At 34.4% G+C, this 25,156-nt stretch overlaps 1 protein-coding gene across 3 annotated transcripts in view; it reads left to right on the forward strand.

The window, feature by feature from the left end:
* RANBP17 (RAN binding protein 17) overlaps positions 1-25,156 on the forward strand; it is a 327,124-nt gene that overhangs the window by 37,732 nt on the left and 264,236 nt on the right. For all 3 annotated transcript variants that reach the window (XM_047729648.1, XM_047729649.1, XM_047729650.1), the window contains 3 exons: positions 1,338-1,484; positions 2,099-2,271; positions 5,673-5,866. In XM_047729648.1, the coding sequence (XP_047585604.1) occupies positions 1,338-1,484; positions 2,099-2,271; positions 5,673-5,866 (514 nt within the window). The remainder of the gene's footprint in view (positions 1-1,337; positions 1,485-2,098; positions 2,272-5,672; positions 5,867-25,156) is intronic.

Here is a 25,156-nt window from a genome sequence, read left to right on the forward strand (position 1 = left end):
TAAAACTTTTTGTTTTACTTTTTATTTTGTTTTTGGTTTAAAATATATGTAATGAAAGCACGGATTTTAAGAGGTTAAATGCTTTAAGGGGATTTATCTGTCTCTTAGTTATTACTAACTTTTGAGGGGACATATAATATTTGTACATAAAGAAAATGTGCTTGCTTAATAAGGAGCAATTGATTTTATAGGTCATTCTCAAGAGTGTTTTAGTATTTTGTGTGTTATGCTTTTATATTTCCAACGTTAGCACAGTCATGAAATATACATGTTTTGTTGATAAATGGGATTTTACTAATATACTTTAAAATTTTTAGTAGTTTAAGTCACTGTCATCAATCAGTATGTGGAAAATAATATGTTAATATCAAATAATTGTTTTAATTGGTTTTCCAAAATCCTCATGTTCATGTTTCATGTCTGTAAAAGTTAGTTTGAATATTATATTATTTTAGAGTTACAAACATATTAGAAGACCTATGAGTATGAAGTATCTTATTATAATTAGACTCTTTTATATTTTCATGGTGTTCATATGAATGAAATTTCTTAGAAACTTTCAGTACTAAACAGATACTTTTTGAATTCTCTTTCATGCCATCTGCAATACAAAGTGTTTGAACTTTTGTAAAGATGACACTTGTACCCAGTCCTCAAGGAGCTCTCATAGACAACTAGGGACCTCTTTCTTGGTCTTTCCTTTTAACCTTTCTTTCCTCAAGATTACCTCTCTGTCTTGTAGTACTTCTGTTAAACTTTCTGCCCTTTCTGCATTAACTTATTTGAATGACTCTGCTTAGGGACCAGAAGTTGCTTGAGGGCACAGTGTCTATAGGAACTCTGTAAATATTTGTTGAATTAGAAGAAATTTCTGCTTGTGTGCACAAATACCAGTTTAACTTAAGTTCAGCTGGTATCACTTTTTTCCAGGGTTTCAAGAACCCATTCTGAATTTTCATCATAAATATTTCTCAAGTCTTCTGTTAACTTCTGTTTAAGTTGCAGTGTGTGTGCACCTGGGCGCACACACATGCATGTATGTACACATGCAAATTTTTTGTGTAATATGGTGGGTTCCCAAATACAATTTAGTCATCCCAGTGCAAAGCTTCTTCCACATCCTCTACTTTGGATTTCTTATTATGAATCATTCATGAAAACATTAATTTCAATAGGAATCATTTGCTTTATTTCATTAATAATCTACCCAGTTGATACAGAGTACCAATGAAAATTGGAAAACTTAATAAAATACTCTTGGAATTTTATTGGCAGGTTATTAGCTTGGTTTGTTCTTAAGTATTTTTAAAAGTCTTTCTTTTTGTCTTATAATTTAGGGTTTGTCTGATCCAGGTAATTATCATGAATTTTGCCGATTTTTGGCTCGTTTAAAGACAAATTATCAGCTGGGAGAATTAGTTATGGTGAAGGAATATCCTGAAGTTATCAGATTGATTGCTAACTTTACCATTACTAGCCTACAGGTAAATAAAAATACATAATTGGTATTAAACAGATAATTTTAAAAACAATTTCTTGGTAAGATTTGGTGGGGATTTTTAATATTTGTTACTGTACTTTACTAAAAATACTTACTCCAGGATTTTAGGTAAAAGTTCACTGGAACATATTTTATAAAAAAAATTAGATCTAGACTATCTGAATATCTAATAATTGAAGGATGAATTGAGAAGCTATAATAAACTGTGAAGAAATAAAAACATTTTTTTACATATTTTTTGGGCGGGAAATTTTTTATAAGTTTGGGGGGAGGTTTTAAAACCACATTTTCTACATGATCTCAACTCTGGAAAGTATTCATGGAAAGAAGATTAGAAGGAAGTACACTAACATTTTAATAGTCCTCATCCTTGGGTGATAGAATAATGAGAGATTGTTGGATTCTTCTTTATGCCTTTTTGCATTCATAAAATTTGCTATGTTCAATGTTCATTGGCTATATAATTATAATAAAAGTTAATTTTAAAGTCTGTGTTTAGTAATTTGTCAAAAAATTCTTTTTAATAATTTTGTCTTTATAATTCTTATTCTAGGAAGATATATCATTTTAAATAACATTTGCTTTATTTCTTTGTAGCATTGGGAATTTGCTCCCAACAGTGTTCATTATTTATTAACTCTGTGGCAAAGGATGGTAGCATCAGTGCCTTTTGTGAAGTCAACTGAACCCCACTTATTAGACACTTATGCACCAGAAATCACGAAGGCCTTTATCACTTCTCGGTTGGAATCTGTTGCCATAGTTGTGAGGTATTGAAAACTAAATGTTTCTGTTGTGTTTTTACCTTTTGCATCTTGGAATTTAAACATTTGAAGTGTAATTTGCCTAGTGTAAAATCACCCTTTTTAGTGAATAGGTCTATGAGTTCTCATAAGGATATACAGTTGTAGAACTACCTTACAGTTAGGATAGAGTATAGTTCCATCAACCCAGAATATTCTTTTGTGTCCCTTGTAATCATCCCTTTTCCCACCCTCAGCCTCTGGCAATTACTGACTTCTTGTTTTCCTGTAGTTTTTGCCTTTCCAGAACGTTGTATAGATGAAGTCCTATGGTATGTAGTCCAGCTTCTTTCACTTAGCATAATGCATGTGAGACTCCTTCATGTTGTGTCAGGAGTTCTTAAAATATATTGCTGAATAGTATTTCAGTTTATGGATGTATCACAGTTTATTTAACCATCTGCCTGTTGATGGATGTTTGGATTGTTTCTGTTTTTGTCTATTATGAGTAAAATAGCTATAAACATTCCTAAATAGATTTCTGTATGATGGTAGGTAGAGAAGTAAATACCTTAGGTGGGAGATTTCTGCGTTGAATGGTAAGTAAACGTTTCACTTTAAGAGAAACTGCCAAACTGTTTTCAAAGGGCTGTATCATTTTGCATTCCTACCAGCAATGTATGAGATTCAATTGCTCTTTATCCTCTTCAGTACTTGATATCATCAGTTTTTAAGAACTTTAAGAATTTTAGTCGTTCTAATAGGTATGTAGTGGTACCTTACTTTGACTTAATTTGCATTCCCTTAATGACCAGTAATGTTGAGCATCATTTTATGTGCTTATTTACCATTTGTATTGTTTGGCAAAGTGCCTGTTAAATTTGTTGCCCCCTCTTTTTGAATTGGGTTGTTTGTTTAGATTTCGAAGGTCTATATATTCTGGTCACAAGTCTTTTTATTGTATGTATTTTGTAAATATTCTCTGTCAGTCCATAGCTTGCTTTTTCATTTCCCTGACAGTCTTTTTTGAAGAGCAGAAGTTTTAGAGTTTAACGAAGTCTGATTTATCCATTTTTTTTTCTTCTAGAGGTTTTACAGTTTTAGAATTTACATTTATTTCTCTGATCCATTTTGAGTTATTTTTGCATATGGTATGAGGTAAGGCTTGACGTTGGGTTTGTTTCTGTTTTTGCTTTGTTTTTAATGGATGACCAATTATCCTGGCGCCATTTGCCGAAAAGACTGTCTTCTCTCCATTGCATTGCCTTTATTCTGTTTTCAGAAATTAATTGACCGCATACATGTGCTTTCTGGACTCTGTTTTCATTAATCTGTGTGTTTCTCCTTCTACCAGTACCTTGTCTTGAATACTGTAGCCTTAATAGCTTTGAAATCAGGTGTATGAGTCTTCTCCCTTGGTTTTCCCTTTCCATGATCACTTTGGCTCTTTTACTTCCTTTGCTTTTGCGTGTAAATTTTAAACTCATCTTGTCAGTTTCCACCAAAAAATCCTGCTGGAATTTTGACTGGAATTATTTTAAATTTGTAGATTAATTTTGGGAAAGAATTGACATCTCTGCATGATCAAGTCTTTAGTCAGTGAGCAGGTTTTTTTTTTTTTAATTTTTATTTATTTTTTAAGTTTCTTTTCAGTGTTCCAGAATTCATTGTTTATGCACCACACCCAGTGCTGCATGCAATACATGCCCTCTTATAATACCCACCACCAGGCTCACCCAACCTCCTACCCCCACCCCCTCCAAAACCCTCAGCTAGTTCCCCAGAGTCCATAGTCTCTCATGGTTCGTCTCCCCCTCCAGTTTCCCCCAACTCCCTTCTCCTCTCCATCTCCCCATGTCCTCCATGCTATTCCTTATGCTCCACAAATAAGTGAAACCATATGATAACTGACTCTCTCTGCTTGACTTATTTCACTCAGCATAATCTCTTCCAGTCCCATCCATGTTGATATAAAAGTTGGGTATTCATCCTTTCTGATGGAGACACAATACTCCATAGTATATATGGACCACATCTTCTTTATCCATTTGTCCGTTGAAGGGCATTTTGGTTCTTTCCACAGTTTGGGGACTGTGGCCATTGCTGCTATAAACATTGGGGTACAGATGCCCTTCTTTTCACTACATCTGTATCTTTGGGGTAAATACCCAGTAGTGCAATTGCAGGATCATAGTGTAGCTCTATTTTTAATTTTTTTGAGGAATCCCCACACTGTTTTCCAAAGTGGCTGCACCAACTTGCATTCCCACCAACAGTGTAAGAGGGTTCCCCTTTCTCCACATCCTCTCCAACACATGTTGTTTACTGTCTTGTTAATTTTGGCCATTCAAACTGGTGTAAGGTGGTACCTCAATGTTGTTTTGATTTGAATCTCCCTGATGGCTAGTGATGATGAACATTTTTTCATGTGTCTGATAGCCATTTGTATGTCTCCATTGGAGAAGTGTCTGTTCATATCTTCTGCCCATTTTTTGACGTGATTATCTGTTTTGTGTGTGTTGAGTTTGAGGAGTTCTTTCTAGATCTTGGATATCAGCCCTTTGTCTGTAGTGTCATTTGCGAATATCTTCTCAAATTCCGTGGGTTGCCTCTTTGTTTTGTTGACTGTTTCCTTTGCTGTGCAGAAGCTTTTGATCTCTATGAAGTCCCAGAAGTTCATTTTTGCTTTTGTTTCCTTTGCCTTTGGAGACATATCTTGAAAGAAGTTGCTGTGGCCGATGTCGAAGAGGTTACTGCTTATGTTCTCCTCTAGGACTCTGATGGATTCCTGCCTCACGTTGAGGTCTTTTATCCATTTCGAGTTTATCTTTGTGTATGGTGTATGAGAATGGTCGAGTTTCATTCTTCTACACATAGCTGTCCAATTTTCCCTGCACCATTTATTGAAGAGACTGTCTTTGAGGTTTATCTTTTAATGTAATTAACTCTTTGGTGTTTCTTTTCCTCACTGGTGATTTCTTTCCTTACTGTTGTATTCAGCATTCAGATTTTACATATGTTTAATTAGATTTAATTAATTAGTTTTTTTCTGGTGCCTTTGGAAGGTACAGTTTTTTAAATGTCAATTTCCAATTGTTCATGGCCAGTAGTTCATGGCTAGTGATACAGTTGGATTTTATATATTGACCCTGTATGCTAGGACCTTGGTAAACTCTGCTGTCTTACAGACAGCAAGAGGTTGTAGCGTGCGCGCGTGTGTGTGTGGTTTCTTTGGGACTTTTGTGTATAGAATCATGTCATCTTCAAATATAGAATTTATATTTACATTTTATTTCTTACCTTCCAATCTGTTTGTCTTTTTGTTTCTTTATCCATGATAGAATTTTTATTTAACATAAAGTTTATTTGTGGTGAATAATAGCATATCACATTCTAATGTTGTCTGCAAACTTGTTCTATATTTGCAGAGATAATTTAGATGATCCACTGGATGATACTGCTACTGTGTTTCAGCAGCTGGAGCAGTTGTGCACTGTCAGCAGATGTGAATATGAAAAGACATGCACTCTTCTTGTACAGTTGTTTGACCAAAATGCTCAGAATTACCAAAAGCTTCTGCATTCACCTTCTGCAATAACTGTGGACAAGGCAATTCAGGAAGGTCAGTACGTTTTATATGACTATGTATGCTATTATGTTGAATTTTAAGTAGCTTTTCATTAGTCACTTCAATAATTTTGCTGCAAATTATTTTTATGTATTTCCCCCAAATCCTCATCTTCTAATAAGCCATTAATTTTATTAACCTTCTGGGTGTTTTGTTTGCTTGATGGTCAATTTTTAGTTTTCCTTTATAAGATACATGGGAACTGTGCCTCTGGAATGACCATCAAGAAAAGCTGATAATGGTATTTGAGTAGAGTTCATTAACTTGTAACTGTCTTTTAACTAATCATGTTTCCTTCTTTGCTATAGTTGACTGTAAATTCAGAGCCCAATTTCATCCAATAAAAAATTGTATAAGACTTCATTATGGTTTTGCATCTGTGGATTAGCCTTCACCATGGCTTTGGTTTATCATTCTATTTTAATTCCTTGATTTTCTTATTATTTCTCTTTAAGTGTTTATTGAGGGAGGATTTATTTATTGCTATATGTCCCTTTAAAGCCTTTCAGGAACATAGCAGGGAATAAAATTTAAGTAAATATATTTTTCACACTTCAAAAAAATCAAGTGAATATGAGAATGGAATTGGCTCTATATATTTCTAATAGGAGGCCCTTTAATTATAGTTGCAGAATTTTTTTCTTTTCTGTTTCTTCCTTTCATCGTTTTGGAAAGGGAATGGTAAAGAATGATAGTTACACTCTCAATGACTTCCTATTTAAATGCTTTTTAAACAATTGTTTATAAGATTTTACATTTACTAATATCTTCCTAAAATGCCTTTTATTATGTTTTTGTTTTCATTTTTTGAGTCACATTAGAAAACCGCTGCTGGGCTAAATAGTGGAGTAAGTAGTTAACCTTCTCTACTGCAAATGTTTTCTCTTATTAAGATCTCATGATTTATAAATTAAATTGAGGAGCAGTTATTTTTTGCAGCATTTAGTCTTGTCATGATTGATTTCTTCTTTCAGTAGAGTTTTGAAAATGATTAAATATTAAATACATACAAAAGGTTATTTATATATTGAAACATAGTGACTAGCAATAACAGCACCATCACACAGATTAGGTCAGTATCAGTATCTTTGCTACTCCCGTTGTTCTTTGTCCAAATCTATCCTTCCTACCAGCAGAAAATACTTGCAGACTTGAGTTTTGTGTTTATCAATTGGTGCCTTTTATTATTCATAGCAATCCTCCATATCTATGTGTATATATAAATTATGTGTGTGTATATATCTATATGTTCTGAAAATAATGGATGGTTTTGCAAATTTCTGAACTCTATGCAGCTGGAATGAGACGGTGTTCCTCTACAACTTGCTTTATTTTTTTTCCCCCTCAAATTGCATTTATGAGAGTCTGTGTTGATGCTATGGCTATAGTTCCTTCATTTGCACTGCCACTGTTCTCTGCTGTTTGAATATACCAAATTTATTTATGCCTTTTCTTGTCTGTCAATATTGTGTTTTTCCTGTTTTTTTGCTGATACAATGAGTGCTGCTGTAAAGATTGTTATATGTACCTATTACATAGTTTCAGTAGATGATGCCAAAGCAGTTTACAGAGTGATTTTCTACTTTATATTCCACCCACCCTCATCTAGATTTTTGCCAGCAGCTCATAATGTTAGACCTAAATTTTTACTAGTTGAGATACTATACTTCATGGGTATTTTAGTTTTTGTAATTCCCAAATTATTAATGAAGTTTAGTATTATCTTACGTTTGTTGACTCTTATGTCATTATCAGTGATACATATATTCATGATTTTTGTTCTTTTTCTCCTCACCATTTGGATTGTCAGTTTTTCTCTTACTGATTGAATTCTTCATGTATTTTTGACATTAATCCTTCAGTTATTTGAATTGTAAATGTTGTCCCCAAGTTTGTGCTCTGTCTTTACATATCATATTAATGTGTCTGTTCTCTTAATTATTTTTCATACCAAACTTCATTTGAATTAATTCACCTAATCTTTTTGAGGAGGTAATATATGCACATCGTCTAGATAAAATAAATTAAAATATGATCTGTTTCAGCTCCCTGTCTGTCCTCTTGTTCTTCACTCTAAGTAGCCATTCTTACTAGTTTTGCATATATTTTCAAAGTTTCTGTATGCATATACAAACAATTATGAATTTATAAATTCTTATCCCCCTTTATTTACTTTGGATAGCACCCTTAATGTTCTGTTCCTGCCTTTTTTTTTTTTTCATTTAACAATGTATTTTATAGCTATCTTCAAGCTAGTATATGGAGAATTCTTTTTTTATAGATGCATGATATTTCATATGTATCATTTTATATAATTTATTTAACCATTCCATCCACCACTGAAAGTCATTTGAGTTGTCACCGTCAGCTCTTAAAATTAATTCCACATAGATTAACGACATATGTCATTTTACATGTCTGCAAATATATATATAAATAAGATAAATTTCCATGGTAGAACTACTATTGGGTAAAGGATACATATATTTATAACTCTTATAGATACTGCCAAATTACTCTTGGTAAGGGCTATGTCTGTTTACCTGTCCATCAACTCTATGGGAGTGTTTCCTTGTTGCCTTCACAGGGTAATTTACCAGCCTTTTAAATTCCTAGCAATTCTGTAGGTGAAAAATGGTTTCTCAGTATAATTTAACTTTCCATGTCAGTGCAGTTAGGCATTGCTTAAATTTATTTAAGAGCTATTTAGTCAGCTCTTTCTGTAATGACTTATTTATTTCTTTGCTCTTTTTTTTAAATTGGGTTGTTGGTCCTTTTCTCATTGATTTTTTTTTTTTAAACAGCTCTTTGTATTTTAGAAAAATGAGCTCCTTGTCTCTGATGAGAGTTGCAGATATATTTTTCTTTTCTTTTCTTTTTTTTTTTTTTGAGTGTGTAGTTTTGATGAATTTAGAAGATATTCACAGCCATGTAACTATCACCACATTCAAGACAGAGAACACTTCCTTCACTCCAAATAATTTTTTCATGCATGCTCTTTGATCCCTTTCCCTGTCTCTTGACCCAGGAACCACTGGCTTCTGTCACTGTGATTTGTCTCTTCTAGATTTCTTAAATGGAATCATACAATAAGTAGTCTTTTGTGTTTGACTTTACATAGCATAATGTTTTTGACATTCAAATATATTGTGTATATTAATATTTCCTTTTCATTGCTGCATAGTATTACATAGTATGACTTTATTATACTTTGTCTATCTATTCACTGTGTGATGGACATTTGAGTTCCACTTTCAGTTTTGGGGCTGTTATGAATAATGATGCTATGAACATATGCAGACAAGTCTTTGTATCTACTTCAATTTTTATTTCTCATGGCTAAATACCTAAGACAAATTGCTGGGTCATATAAGAAATGTATGTTTAATATTACAGGGTACTGCTATACTGTTTTACAAAGTGTTCCATTTTTCATTCTCATTGACAATGTATGAGAGTTCCATTTGCTTCACATCTGCATCATGATTTGATACTGTCTTCTTAACTTTAGCCATTCTGCTGGGTATCTTAATAGTAGTATCTAATTGTTACAGTTTGCATTTCCCAGATAATTAATGGTGGTGTGCTTTTTGCCCATTCATATATTTTCTTTTATGAAATGTTCACATTTTTGCCCATTTTTAAATTGGGTTGTTTGTTCTTTTATACATATTCTTATTGGAATTGTAAGAGTGTTTTATAATTCTGTATATAATCTTTCTTTCACATATATGTTTGCAAGTATCTTCTCCCCGCCTGTGGTATATCTTAACTATTTTTCAAAGAGCAGAAGTTTTAAATTTTGATGACCTACCTTTTCAATTTTCTCTTTCTGGCTTGTGCTTTTTGGATTTAAGAAATCTGCTACCCAAGTCACAGAGATGATGTTCTGTGTTTTCTTCTAGAAGTCTAATAGTTTTTAGCTATTATGTTTAAGTCAGAACCACTTAGGGTTTATGTTTATGCATATTGTGAGTTAATGGTAAGGTCCCCTTCCCAACCCATACAGATATATAGTTGTTCTAGCCCCGTTTGCTGAAACAATTCTCTTTTCCCCTGTTGAATTATTGTAACACTTTTGTCAAAATCAATTGATTATAGACAGCTGAGGTTTATTACTGGACTTATTCTGTGCCATTGATCTGTATGTTCTCCCTTATGTTAGTGTTAAACTGTCTTGGTTACTGTAACTTTGTAAGTCTTGAAATCAGGTAATCTAAGTACTCCCATTTCATTCTTCTTTCTCAAAATGGTTGTGTTCGTTTTAGGTCTTTTGTCTTTCTATATTAATTTTAGCCTCAGCTTGTTAATTTCTTTTAAAAAATCTCACTAGAATTTTGATTGGGATTGCCTCAATTTATGCATCCATTTGGGCAATCTTAACAATATTGAGTCATCCAGTTCATGGGCATGGTATATTGCTTCACTTATATAGTTGTCCCTTAATTTTCTTTGCAATGTTGTATTGCTTTCAGTGCACAGGTATTAGAAACGTTTCACTGAATTTACTACTATATATTTTTGATGCTATTGTAAATTTTACAATTATTTTCTGCTATATAAAACCAGGATTGATCTTTATCTTCGTGTCCTATGATTTTGCTAAATTTACTTATTTTAATAGCTTTTTGGGGATTCTTTTAGATTGTTATATATGACATGTCATCTGCAAATAAAGACAGTTTAATGTCTTGTCTTCATGCCTTTTATTTCTTTTCTTGCCTTATTCCACTGGTAGGACCTCCAGTACAATGTTGAATAAAGTGGTGAGAGTGGATAGTCTGTCCTTGTTTCTGTTTGTACATATAAAGCATTAAGCCTTTCACCATTGATGTAGGATGTTATCTGTAAGTTTTTTTTAAAAGATGTTTATAATAAATTTTTTTTAATTTTTTAATTTTATTTTTTTATTTTATTTTTTTATAAACATACAATATATTTTTATCCCCAGGGGTACAGGTCTGTGAATCGCCAGGTTTACACACTTCACAGCACTCACCATAGCACATACCCTCCCCAATGTCCATAATCCCACCCCCCCAACCCTCTTCCCCCCAACAACCCTCAGTTTGTTTTGTGAGATTAAGAGTCACTTATGGTTTGTTTCCCTCCCAATCCCATCTTGTTTCATTTACTCTTCTCCTACCCCCTCAACCCCCCATGTTGCATCTCCTCTCCCTCATATCAGGGAGATCATATGATAGTTGTCTTTCTCCGATTGACTTATTTCGCTAAGCATGATACCCTCTAGTTCCATCCACGTCGTCGCAAATGGCAAGATTTCATTTCTTTTGATGGCTGCATAGTATTCCATTGTGTATATATACCACATCTTCTTTATCCATTCGTCTGTTGATGGACATCTAGGTTCTTTCCATAGTTTGGCTATTGTAGACATTGCTGCTATAAACATTCGGGTGCATGTGCCCCTTCGGATCACTATGTTTGTATCTTTAGGGTAAATACCCAGCAGTGCAATTGCAGGGTCATAGGGTAGTTCTATTTTCAACATTTTGAGGAACCTCCATGCTGTTTTCCAGAGTGGTTGCACCAGCTTGCATTCCCACCAACAGTGTAGGAGGGTTCCCCTTTCTCCGCATCCTCGCCAGCATCTGTCATTTCCTGACTTGTTAATTTTAGCCATTCTGACTGGTGTGAGGTGATATCTCATGGTGGTTTTGATTTGTATTTCCCTGATGCCGAGTGATATGGAGCACTTTTTCATGTGTCTGTTGGCCATCTGGATGTCTTCTTTGCAGAAATGTCTGTTCATGTCCTCTGCCCATTTCTTGATTGGATTATTTGTTCTTTGGGTGTTGGAGTTTGCTAAGTTCTTTATAGATTTTGGACACTAGCCCTTTATCTGATATGTCATTTGCAAATATCTTCTCCCATTCTGCCAGTTGTCTTTTGGTTTTGTTAACTGTTTTAAAGGATGTTTATAATAAATTTGAGGAAGTTCCCTTCTATTCTTCTGGCTATTTATAATGAATGGGGTATTGTTTTTTTTTTTTTTTAATGTTTTTATCTACCTATTCAAATGACCTTTTTTCCCCCTCTTTTTACTAATATAGTGAATTACACTGATTGATTTTTTTGTGTTAAACCAGTTTTACATTCCCAGGGTAAATCCTACTTGTTTATGATATAGCGTTCATTTACATAATTTATAAATTTATAATTTTATAAAATTCATTTATATATTATCATTTATATATATGTTAGATACATTTGCCAAAAAAATTGTTAATTTTATATTGATGTTCATGAAGGATATTGTCTATATTTGTTTTCTTGCCATGCCTTTGCCTGGTTTTGATAACAGGGTAATACCCTCATAAGTCAGGAAACAATTCGTCTTCTTTCTTTATCTTCTGAAAGAGTTTGTGGAATATGAGTATTATTTCATTCTTGAGTCTTACAGAATTCACCAGCAAAGTCAGTGGGCCTAGATTTCTTCAATTGATACAGGACTATTCAAATTTTCTGTTTCTCCTGGACTTAAATTTAGTAATTTGTATCTTTCAAGGAATTTGTTCTATTTTTAAATTCCTTTTTATTGGAATAAAGTTATTTCTAATATTGTTATTATTCTTTTACTGTCTGTAGGATCTGAAATGATGTTCCTTTCATTTTTTTTTTTTTCTAACTGAAACATACTTGACATACAACATTATTAGTTTTAGGTAGCCAACATAATGATTTGATATTTGTATATGTTACAAAATGGTCACCACAGTAAATCTAGTTACTGTCACCATACATAGTTATAAAATTATTTTCTTCTTGTGATGGGAACTTTAAATATCTACCCTCTTAGCAATTTGCAGATATGCAATACAGTATTAACTGTAGTCACTGTGCTGTATATTACATTCCCATGACGTAGTTTTCAACTGGCAGTTTTTAACTTTTGACCCCATTCACCCATTTTACCACCCACCCCTCATTCTTGATATTGACAATTGTTGCCTTTTTTTCTTTTCCCCTGATTGTTCTCAGTTAGATATTTATCAATTTTGTGAATCTTTCCAAAGAACCAACTTTTATTTTTATTGATTTTTTGTTTGTTCATTTTTTTTATTTCATAAGTTACTGTAGCTTTATTATTTTCTGCATTATACTATTGATTTTATTTCATCTTTTCCCTCCCTAATTTTAGATAGAGATTCCACATCTTTGAGTTTTAAATTTTTGTATTTTTCTAATAGAAAAATTTCAAGTTATGAATTTCATTGTTAAGCATTGTTTGAGCTGCATCTCATGAATTTTGATGTTCTATTTTTATCACCACTTAGTTAAAAATATTTTCTAGTCTATATTTTTTGCTAATTTATGGAATTTGAAGTATATGCTTTTTATTTCCAAGTATTTGGGGTTTTCTTAGTTGTCTTATTATTGCTGATTTCTAATTTAATTCCACCTTGTCAAAGACTATCTTGTAGGATTTCAAACTTTAAAATTTATTGAGACTTGTTTTATGACCTAACATATGTTATGTCTTGGTAAACATATGACATACACTTGAAAAGAATATGTATTTTACCATTTGGGAGTAACAGTTTATAAATAGAAATTAAGTCAAAATGATTAATAGCATCCAGGTATTCTTTGTCTTTGCTGATTTTGTCTTTTGTTTTGGTCTATTACTGTTATTTATAGAGAGAGCTGTTATAATCTCCAAATAGAATTGTGGAATTGTCTTAGCTACTTTTAATTGTCAATTTTTGCTTCATATAGATATCTATAATTGTTTTGTCTTTCCTATTAATTAAAATCTTTCATCTTGAAATCAGTCTTATCTGATACTAACTAAAGTCAGTGCCTTCTTATGCTATTTACACAGTAATCCTTCTCCATGTGTTTACTTCCATTTTGTCTGTGTCTTGATATTTAAAGTACATCCCTCTGAGACAGTATATAGTTCTTTCTTTTTTAAAAACCTACTCTGACTATCCTGTCCTTTAATTGGAATGGTTAGTCCATTAACTAAATGAGGTAGAGGAGGACTACCAACTCAACACCATGTGAACTACTTCTTTAGAATAAGGTTCTTCATATCACACTGGCGGTCTCTATTAAGGCCACAGACCATATATGGTCTGACTTGAGGGTTTTCTCCTCCTCTCCATCTAATGTTAAAGTCAAGTCAGACAAGTTTCTGTTGTCTTTCTCTGCCAAGGGCAGATTCCCTCTCCCCCCCTCCCACCCCAGTTCATTTTTTTCACTAAGGGTATAACTGTGTCTCAGCTTTTGTTGGGCTCCTCACACTGGGCATGCCCTGGGTTTTGTCCTTTGTTCATCAAGAAGAAACTCAAGTTCTCTAGCTGTTCTCATGCCTATGTCTCTAGATTTTAGGCCTTTGAGGATTTATTTTACTTTCTTATCAGCTCAATAGTACATTTGGTGTCTTCGTGCATGTTGGGTGCAGATGCACCGTAGCAGAGAGCACAGACTGATGAGTAGAGTACACGCTGGTTTTCATCCCTCCTTGTCTTTTCTGCTGACTTTTTGTAGCTATGTGCTTGCCCTGTAAGCTGTGTTGTAGTGTTTTTAAAAGGGTTTTTCTTTTGTTTTTTGGGCTTTTTTTGGTCTAATGACTCAGTGGCATCCCATATAGTATCTTTTCAGATGTGCTTTCTACATTGACTCAGATTGTGTTATGGCTGGCTGCCTGTAAAATCACATTTTTCTTTTTGGTTTATACCCCAAATAATGTTTCCTTCTTTTTAATAGTAAAGAATTAGTAGTTCTTTCACTTCTTTGTTGTCAGCTTGCTGCTCAGAAAGGCTTTTCAGATGCAAAACAGCCAGCTTCTGGATAAACTTTTTAATGCATTTCTGGGCTTGAAATAAGTACATGAAATTTTTGAGGTTCCTTTTCCTCCCCTCTGCTACTCTCCACTCCTTTTGTCCACCGGGTCCCTCCCCAACCTATTTCTCCCTCAAAAAAATGAACTTTAACTGGAGTGGGACTAGTCAACAGCAAACAAGGTCAAAAGGCAGTATTGCTTTCAAAGGCAAATTATCAATATCGGTGATTAAATTAGTAACAAGGCCTTAGGCTTCGTGTGTGTACTGAACTTAAGATTCATATATCCAAAGGCAAATTATCAGTATCAGGGATTAAATTGGTGATTAAGATTCATATATTAAGTTGGACCCTTGAAAGGGGATAAAGTGGCCCCAGAATGTTACATCCCCTTGGCTTCCAGCAAAAAAAGTAAATTAAAACCTTCTCTGATGAATAGTAACCATAATTTAGGGCCTTGAGAAAACTGCAGATTCACAGCAATCAAATGAGTGTTCATAATTTTAAAAATAACAAGTACGCAAATAATGAACAAGATAGCCTCAATGAGCAGTAACAAAAACAATAAATTACCTATTTGATTTAGACCTTCCCAAGGACTTAAGATACTGGAATTGGATGGGAATATAAAATAATTATGTATGAAATGTTTAAAGAAATAAAAAATAGAATAAAAAATGAGCCAACAGGAGTATGACAGATGACCAAGGCAGAATGAAGAAGACTCAGGTAAAACTTTTAATATTGAAGAAAAAATTTTGTGATCTAAAATTTAATGGGTGTGTTAAACAGTAAATCAGACATAGCTAAGGAAAGAATTAGCAAATTGGTAGTTAGGTTTGAAGAAATTTTCAAGAATGTGGAGAAACAAGGAAGTGAGACTATTTAAAAAGAAGTTAAAGGATGGGATGAAATGTCAGGGTATCAGATCAATCCCAGAAAAGCAGAATAGAGGAGATGGAACAGAGGCAATAACTGAAGATAATCTATTTGAGAATTTTTTGGAATTAATGGAAGACATGAATCTATTGATATAGCAAGCCCAACATAAACCAATCAAAAAAGAGTTAGTCGTAGTGTATAGTCCCAAAGACAGATTATCTCCAAAACAGCTTGAGGAGTATAAAATAGACTGATAAGCTCACTTCTCAACAGGAGAAATGTAAGCCAGAGGATGGTAGAATATTATTTTTTTTAAAAATTGAGCCAAAATAACAGCAATCCTATAATTATATGTAAGCAAAAGTATCTTTCAAGAACAAGGATGAGGGCGCCTGGGTGGCTCAGTGGGTTAAGCCGCTGCCTTCGGCTCAGGTCATGATCTCAGGGTCCTGGGATCGAGTCCCGCATCGGGCTCTCTGCTCAGCGGGGAGCCTGCTTCCCTCTCTCTCTCTGCCTGCCTCTCCATCTACTTGTGATCTCTCTCTGTCAAATAAATAAATAAAAAACCTTTAAAAAAAAAAAAAAAGAACAAGGATGAACAAAAGATATTTTCGGACAAACAAAACCAGAATTTTTCTACTAATAGATCTTTGCTGAGGTTCTTCATTAAAAGTTTCAGTAACAAAATGAAAAGGTAACCTACCCAGTGGGAGAAAATATTTGCAAACATATATATCTGATGAAAGGTTAATATCCAAAATATTTAAGGAACTCCTACAACTCAGTGACATCAGGTACAACCAAAGGTGTTCCACATCACTAGTCATCAGGGAAATGGAAATTAAAACCACAATTAAAGCACCTCACACCTCTCAAGAATGACTTTTATCTGAAAGACAAGAGGAAGCAAGTATGATAAAGATGTAGAGAAAAGGGAAGTCTCATTCACTGTTGGTGGGAATGTGAATAAGAATAGCCACTATGGAAAATAGCATGGAAGTTCCTCATAAAATTAAAGATAGAGCTACCATAATATCCAGCAATTCCACCTCTCTGTATTTGTTCAGAGAACATAAAAAACACTAATTTGAAAAGGTATCTACACCCCCACGTTCATTGCAGCTTTCTTTACAATAACCAAGAGCCAAGACATGGGAGCAGTCTAAATGTACACTGATGGATGAATGGAGAAAGAATATGTGTGTGTGTGTGTGTGTGTGTGTGTGTGTGTGTGTGTGTGTGAGAAATGGAATATTATTCAGGCATAACAAACAGTGAAATCATGCCATGTCTGACAGCAAAGATGGATCCTTAGGACATTATGCTAAGTGAAACAAGTCAGACAGAGAAAGACTAATACCATATGATCTCATTTATATGTAGAATCTGAACATAAAACATAACAAAAAGCTGAATTCATAGATACAGAGAACAGATTGGTGGTTGCCAGAGGAGGGTGGGGGGTGGGCAAAGTGGATAAACATCAAAAGGTATAAGCTTCCACTTACAAAATAAATAAGTCATGGGGATGTAATGTACAGCATGGTGACTATAGTAAGAGTTCTGTATTGTATATTTGAAGGTTGCTGAGGGAATAAATCTTGAAATGTCCTTATCATAAAAAAAGTTGTGGCTTTGTGAGGTGACAAATGTTAACTGGACTTAATGTGATCATTTCCTAATATATACAAATATCAAATCATTATATTTTACACTTGAAACTAATATAATGTTATATGTGAATTGCATGTCATTTTTTAAACTTTGAGCTAGTATTTGCGTATAAAGCAAGTCTCAACAAATTTCAGTCACATAGCATCAGAGAGTCCAGTCTTATCAATTTGCAATTAAACTAAAACTAAATTACAAAAATAATAATAAATGAACCCGTACACTTGAGTATTTTTTAGAACCATACTTAAAAGGCACATGAGATACCATTTGTACTCCCAGTAGGTGGGAAAAATAAGAAATCTTACAGGAGAATGTAGATTAAAGGGAATTCTTACACTCTTGTGGTAGGAATATAAAGTAAATCAATTAGAAATGGAATAGAAGTCAATTTGATGTTATTTTGCAAAGTGGAACATTTGAATACCTGCTGGCCTGGCACGTCCAGTCTTAGGGATGTCCTCTAGGACATCTCTTCTCCACAAGTGGTGTGAGACTGAATGTTCATAGTCGAATTGTTCCTAAAGGCACAAGTGGAAACAGCTCAAATGCCCATAAACATGAAAATGGATAAACAGATGATACTGTGGTTATACAATACAGTATTCTATAACAATAAAAATAAATGAAGTAGAGGTATACTTACAATGAATGTCAGAGATATGATAGCTAGTGGAGTAATGTAATTTTCAGGAAACTATGTGATATGAAACACTTAATAAAGCCCCAAGACAAGTGAGACTAAAAATACATTGTTTAGGAGTATATGCATAAGTGATAAAATGAAAAAAAAAATTCAAGAGAATAGTAAGCACCAAATACAGCATCATAGTTACCTCTAGGGTGGCAGGTAAGGGGCTGTGTTAGAGGAGTGGTAGCCTTGGTTCTTGAGTTGGACTGGGGATTAAATAGGTGTTTGTTTCATTACACTTCATATCTATTACACATAGCTTCATATATATCAAATATTACATTGCAATGTAAAAAGTAAAAAGATTCAGTTATAAAGTAATATCTGTTTTCCTACAAAGGAGTATAGCTGTTATGAGATACAAAAATGGAATTAACTTCAGTGTAATAATTTACTGATACTAAATTAAAATTAAGTCAGACGTGATTCTTGGTTAAATATAAATTCAAAGAGTTTTTATAGTTGGATATACTGTGTAGGTTTTTTTTAAGATTTTATTTATTTATTTGAGGGAGAGTGAGAGAGAGCACAAGAGGGGAGAGGGTCAGAGGGAGAAGCAGATTCCCGTTGCGCTGGGAGCCCAATGTGGGACTCCATCCCGGGACTCCAGGATCATGACCAAAGGCAGTTGCTTAACCAGCTGAGCCACCCAGGTACCCACTATGTGGTTTTAATAACATTTCAGTCTCTAATGCCTAGTACATAGAAAATTTTTGACATTTTGTTTTTCTTTTTTTTTTTTGTCATTGGGAACAAATCTGCCTTTTAGAAATATCTGTGTTCTACTTAAAAATGATTGTTTTAGATTACAAGAAGTGCCTAATGTGGCTCTAGTTTATACCACCATATGTAGCAGTATTCAGTTTCTTTTGTGCAGACTAAACACTTCAGTTAGTGTTGAACAAAGAAAATTATATGCTCTCGTTATGTGTGCTTTAATTTAGATGCTTAATGGCTTTTAATGTTACAAAATAAGTTTATTATTATATTATGATCTCATTTGTATTATATTGTCTTGCTCTTCCATATTTGTGGTGATATGGTCATGGTTTACGAAAACAATAATCCCTAAGAAATAGGTCATTAACAGTAGTTAACGATTACTTGTGATCTATGGTAATGACTGATTTCTTTGGGATTATTGCAGTTATAAACCATAATTACAGATTATTACAGCAATAATTATTTTGTTAAAGGAAAAAATGTTCTGTGCTTGAACAGCTGCTTAAACAAGCACCCTGAACATTTCAGAATAAATAGAAAAATGGAAAATTATAATGGAAATATAGTATCATTATAAAGATGAGATTCAAAACAAATTTATAGATATGAAACTGATGTATATTTAAATTTCTAAATGTAATTTTGATGTATGGATTTACATTATTCTTTAAACTTTGTGGACAAAATTCTGTAACCATAGTAACATTTATTATTTCGAATGTTGCCAGTCTAAAATTGGTGAGGTTTAGGGAAAGGGTGTTTATGAGAAATATTATTTTATCATATTATTTTTCATTCCGTTAAATACAAAAATTATGTTTGATGGTTTAATAATAATGCCTTTACATTCCAATTTTTATTTCTAACACTAATCCTGATTTATTCAGTTAGCAGTTAAGTTTCCAAAGGTTAGGAAATGCCTGCTTGTTGTTTCTTGTGTGATAGAAGTCAGTGCTTTCCAAAACAAGGAGAGTAAATATTCTGTTTTTCCTCCGAATAAACAAACTTCCATTCAGAATATACCATAATTTCAGAAAAAAATTGGTCCCATGTTTTTCTGCATAGTGTTTTTTTTTTTAAGATTTTATTTATTTATTTGACAGAGAGAGATCACAAGTAGGCAGAGAGGCAGGCAGAGAGAGAGGAAGGGAAGCAGGCTCCCTGCTGGGCAGAGAGCCGGATGTGGGACTCGATCCCAGGACCCTGAGATCATGACCTGAGCCGAAGGCAGCGGCTTAACCCACTGAACCACCCAGGCGCCCCTGCATAGTGTTTTTTGATACATAAACCTTAATTTTTGAGTTACAGAACAAAAGGAATTAAACAATAAAAAATTTAAATTTGAGAAGTTCATGTCTTGTATTTAGTATCTTTTCTCTTTCTATTATTGGACAGTAATACTCATCAACTGCACTGAAAAAATCATTTTTCTCCTTTATCTCTTACTAGGTTCAGTCCTTTGGGCATGGGGTCTCTCCCTTCTCACTGTACCTCATACATACACATATTTAGTTAAAGCACTCTGGCAGAACATGACATATAGAAAGGCCCATGCTTTTCTAAGTGTATTTTACCTGGAAGTTTTTTTTCACTTTATAGTTTTGTGCTTTGTTTTACAAAAGCACTGAAGAAATATATATAATTGATGGTAACTAGCTGTAATTGCAACAAGCCTCTGGTAGAGATGAAAGAACTTAAAAAATTTTTAATATTGTGACTTGATTTTCATGAGCAGCTTTTAAAGTAAAACTTATGGGGCACCTGGGTGGCTCAGTGGGTTAAGCCTCTGCCTTCGGCTCAGGTCATGGTCTCAGGGTCCTGGGATCGAGCCCCACATCGGGCTCTCTGCTTTGCAGGGAGTCTGCTTCCCCCCCTCTCTCTGCACGTCTCTCTGCCTACTTGTGATATCCCTCTCTCTCTCTCTCTCTGTTAAATAAATAAATAAAATCTTTAAAAAATATAAAGTGAAACTTATAATGAACATATAAAAGCAACATTGGTATGTTTTGGTTTTTGTAGGTTTGTTTGATAGAGAAGAATGAAAAAGAGGATGGCTATTTTATAATAATAGTATTAGTGATAATAGTTAACATTTAGTGAGCACTTGTAGGAAGCATTATTATGAGTACTTTATATGCAGAATACAATGTAGTGCTTGTCACAAACCTGTGAGCCAGGTGTAATTATCACCCCTGTATTTATAAATAAGAATAAAAACGAGAAATTAAGTAACTAGCATTTTTAATAGTTGAGGCAGAATTTGGACCAACCCTATGCTCTTGGTAGCTAAATCGTATTGCCTCCATTTTTTATAATACTGATACGTCAACAGAGAAATATGAAAGCTACATGCATGGTGAATTCTTAGACTATTTTCAAGTAGGCTTGTTTTTATCAAGAACTGGTAGACAATTGTTTCTGTGTTTACATTAGTGATAAACCCCCAAAATAAGTTTTCTTATTTTAAATTCAGCTATTCAAAACATACTCATTTCATGTGTCACATATACTTGGGTTTATTTGTGGTTGGTTTGGGAATCAGAGCAAATGTAAAAGACCCTAGACATGATCCCAAAGGTAGATGCAATCTCATCTGTGGTCAAAACTTGGGAGACAGAGGAAAATTCCAGATTGGGAATTAAAATGTGTTAAATAAACACTTGGGAGATTCTTGGATCATAAGATGTTGTTGGATCATCACAGTTTGTCTAGTTAATGGACAATTGTGCTGCTTGAGTATTCCGTTTCATCCATCTTGAGAGGTAGTGGTATGTATCTCCTAAGGGTATGAGAATGGGCTCTTGGAGTCCAGGATATCCTCTAATTTATAATCAGTTGCTCTTTGACAAGTGTGGCAAGATAATTCAATGGCGAAAGGATAGTGTTTTTGACAAATGGTGCTGAGACAATTGGATACCACATGCAAAGAATGAAGTTGAACCACTGTCTCCCTCCATATGCAAAATTAAGTCAAGATGAATCATAGACCTAAATGTAAGAGTTAAAATTATGAAGAAACTATGAAGAGTTAAAACTCAGAAGAAAACATAGGAGTAAATCTTCATGACTTTGGGTTGGCCAATCGTTTCTTAGATATGCACCAAAAGCTAAAATGACGAAAGAAAAATTCAAAATTTGGACTATATCAGTTAAAAATCTTAGACTACTTCAAAGGATACTGTCAAGAAAGTGGAAGTGCAACCAGAAAATTGGAGGAAATATGTGCAAATTATATATTTGATAAGGGACTTGGATCTACAATGCATAAAGAACTCTCATAGCTCACTAGTAAAAAAAAAACCACAGTTCAATTAAAAAAGAGCAGAGGAGGGCACCTGGGTGGTTCAGTTGGTTAAGCAACTGCCTTTGGCTTAGGTCATGATCCTGGAGTCCCCAGATCAAGTCCCTCATCGGGCTCCCAGCTCCATGGGGAGTCTGCTTCTCCCTCTGATCTTCTCCCCTCTCATGCTCTCTCTCACTGTCTCTATCTCAAATAAATAAACAAAACCTTAAAAAAAAAATGAGCAGAGGAAGGGTGCCTGGCTGGCTCAGTCAGCTAAGTATCCAATTCTTTGTTTTAGCTCAGGTCCCAACCTCAGGGTTGTTGGATTGATTCCCACGTTGGGCTGCACACTCAGTGCAGGGTCTGCTTGAGATTCTTTTTCCCTTTCCTTCTCCCTCCCGCTTAGCTTGTGTCCTTGCTTATGCACTCTCTCTCATATAATAAATAAATAAAATCTTAAAATGAGCAAAGGATTTGAATAGACCTTTCTCCAAAGAAGATATGTAAGTGGCCAGTAAGCATATGTGAGGATGGTCAACACCATTAGTCATCAGGGAAGGACATGTCATAATTGTAAGATACCACTTTATTATACTCACTAGGGTGGATGTAATCAAAAAGATAATAAAAATGCTGACAAGGATTTGGACCTTCATTTATTGCTGGTGGGAATGAGAAGTGGTACAGCTGCTTTGGAAAGTTTAGAAAGTTTGGCCATTCCTTAAAATGTTTAAAAAATCTAGGTATCATATGACCCAGTGATTCTAATTCTAGATATAGCCAAGAGAAATTAAAACATATCCACATAAAAACAGCACAGGTATTCATAACAATATTGTTTTTAAAGTTTATATTTAAATTCTGGTTAATTAACATGCAGTATATTAGTTTCAGGTGTACAATATATTGGTTGAACAGTTCGCTATACAGCACCTGGTGCTCATCACAAATGCGCTCCTTAATCCCCATCACCTGTTTAACTCCTCCCCCCACCCACCACCCCTCTGGTAACCGTCAGTTCTCTATATCTAAGAGTCTGTTTCTTGGTTTGCTTCTCCTTTCCTCCCCCCTTTGCTCATTTGTTTCTTAAATTCCACATATGAGCAAAATCATGGTATTTGTCTGACTTATTTCATTTAGCATAATACTCTTCTAGCTCCATCCATGTCATTGCAAATGGCAAGATTTCATTCTTTTTTATGGCTGAGTAATATTCCATCATACATAGACACACACACACACATATATTCAGATAGATATCTATCTTATCTATCTGAATACCATGTCTTCTTATCTATTCATCAGTAAGTAGACACTGTAGGCTGTTTCTGTAAGTAGCAGCATTATTTTTTTTTAATTTATTTGATAGAGATCATAAGTAGGCAGAGAGGCACGCAGAGAGAGAGAGGAAGAGAAGCAGGCTCCCCGCCGAGCAGAGAGCCCGATGCGGGGCTCGATCCCAGGATCCTGGGATCATGACCTGAGCCAAAGGCAGAGGCTTTAACCCACTGAGCCACCCAGGCGCCCCTGGAATATTTTTTAGTATAGTTGACACACAGTGTTCCATTAGTTTCAGGTATACAGCATAGTCATTCAACTTCTCTATACCTTATGGCATCCTCATAAGTGTAGTTACCACCTGTCACCGTACAATGCTATTATAGGTCATTGACTATAATCCCTGTACTGTCCCTTTTATTACCATTCATACCATACTTCTACCATAACTGGAAGCTTGTATTTCCCTCTCCCCTTCACCCATTTTGCCCATTCCCCCAACCCCTTCCCCTCTGGCAACCATCGGTTCAATGGAATGTTGTTTTGTTTTGTTTTGTTTTGTTTTTTGCTATAAGAAATGGAAGTACCAGTATAAACCACAACAGGGATGATCCTTAAACACATGCTAAGTGAAAGAAGACAGTTACAAAGATACATGTTAAATGATTTTATTCAGATGAAATGTCGAGAATGGGAAAAATCTGAAGAGACATAAGGTAGATTAATAGTTGCTTAGGGCTGGGGGTGGGGTTAAGGGGTATGGGGTGGAATTTCTTTGGGGATAGATTGAATTGTTCTAAAATTAGGTCTTCGTGGTGGTTGTACAGCCCTGCGAATTTATTTTAAAAAATTGAGTCGTATACTTTAAGTGGGTGAATTGTATGGCAAGTGAATTATATTTCAGTAAAATTGTTAAAAAAGAAAGTGATTGGTTTGTGTGTTGGAGAGTCCCAGTAGAACAAAGGATGTTGAAGTTGGCAGATTCATCTTTTTTTTTTTTTTTAAGATTTTATTTACTTATTTGAGAGAGAGACAGTGAGAGAGAACATGAGAGGGGAGAAAGTCAGAGGGAGAAGCAGACTCTCCAAGGAGCAGGGAGCCCGATGTGGGACTCGATCCCAGGACTCTGGGATCATGACTTGAGCTGAAGGCAGTCGCTTAACCAACTGAGCCACCCAGGCACCCTGGCAGATTCATCTTTGCACATATTGAAATTACTGCTGATAGAAATACTATTGGAAAAGGTGATGGCAAGCCTAGAACTAACATCTTCAGAAAATAAGGGAAAATAACCAGAGGGAGAGTAGATTATTGCAACAGGAAAGGGTATTTGGTAGTATAATTTGATGACCTAAGCTGTAAAGCTGAGTGCTTTTATGATGGAGAGGGAGTGTGTTTTAGAAGTGGAGATGAGGAACATCAAAAAGACCTACTTCCATGTTGGAAGCCTGAAATACAAAGGTGTGGAAGAGAAATCCCTTGAGAGGACATACAGAGGAAGTAGGGTCATCAGGGGATAGTGTATGTTCTTAATAGACTTTTATATTAATCACAAAACAATTTTGAGATATATAGGTGAATTTCTTAACACCTTCAGTTTCCTACATGGGCTTTTTGTTCTGTTACTTTTTTTTTTTAATTACATGGATCTTGAAGCTTGAGTTTGTTTTATGAATTCTATTATTATTTGATCAAATTAGTGTTTTTGTTCTCCTGTTGAATCTGTTTCACATTGTTAATGTCCAAGATTGCATAGCTGGTCTGTTCTGATTTATTCATTTGTTTTATGATAGAATAGGGGATATGGATACTTGCCAAGTTGTGTTTCTAACTTATAGGAAGTTTGTTACCTCAGTAGGCTGATGTCTCTCTCGAAGTCAGAGGGAGTTGATAAGTTGTAATGATTGCTAGTATTCACAGGAATATAGGAAGAATGTGGTCTTTT

This window comes from Lutra lutra, chromosome 5, assembly GCF_902655055.1.
Source record: "Lutra lutra chromosome 5, mLutLut1.2, whole genome shotgun sequence".
In the NCBI taxonomy this organism is placed as follows: domain Eukaryota; kingdom Metazoa; phylum Chordata; class Mammalia; order Carnivora; family Mustelidae; genus Lutra; species Lutra lutra.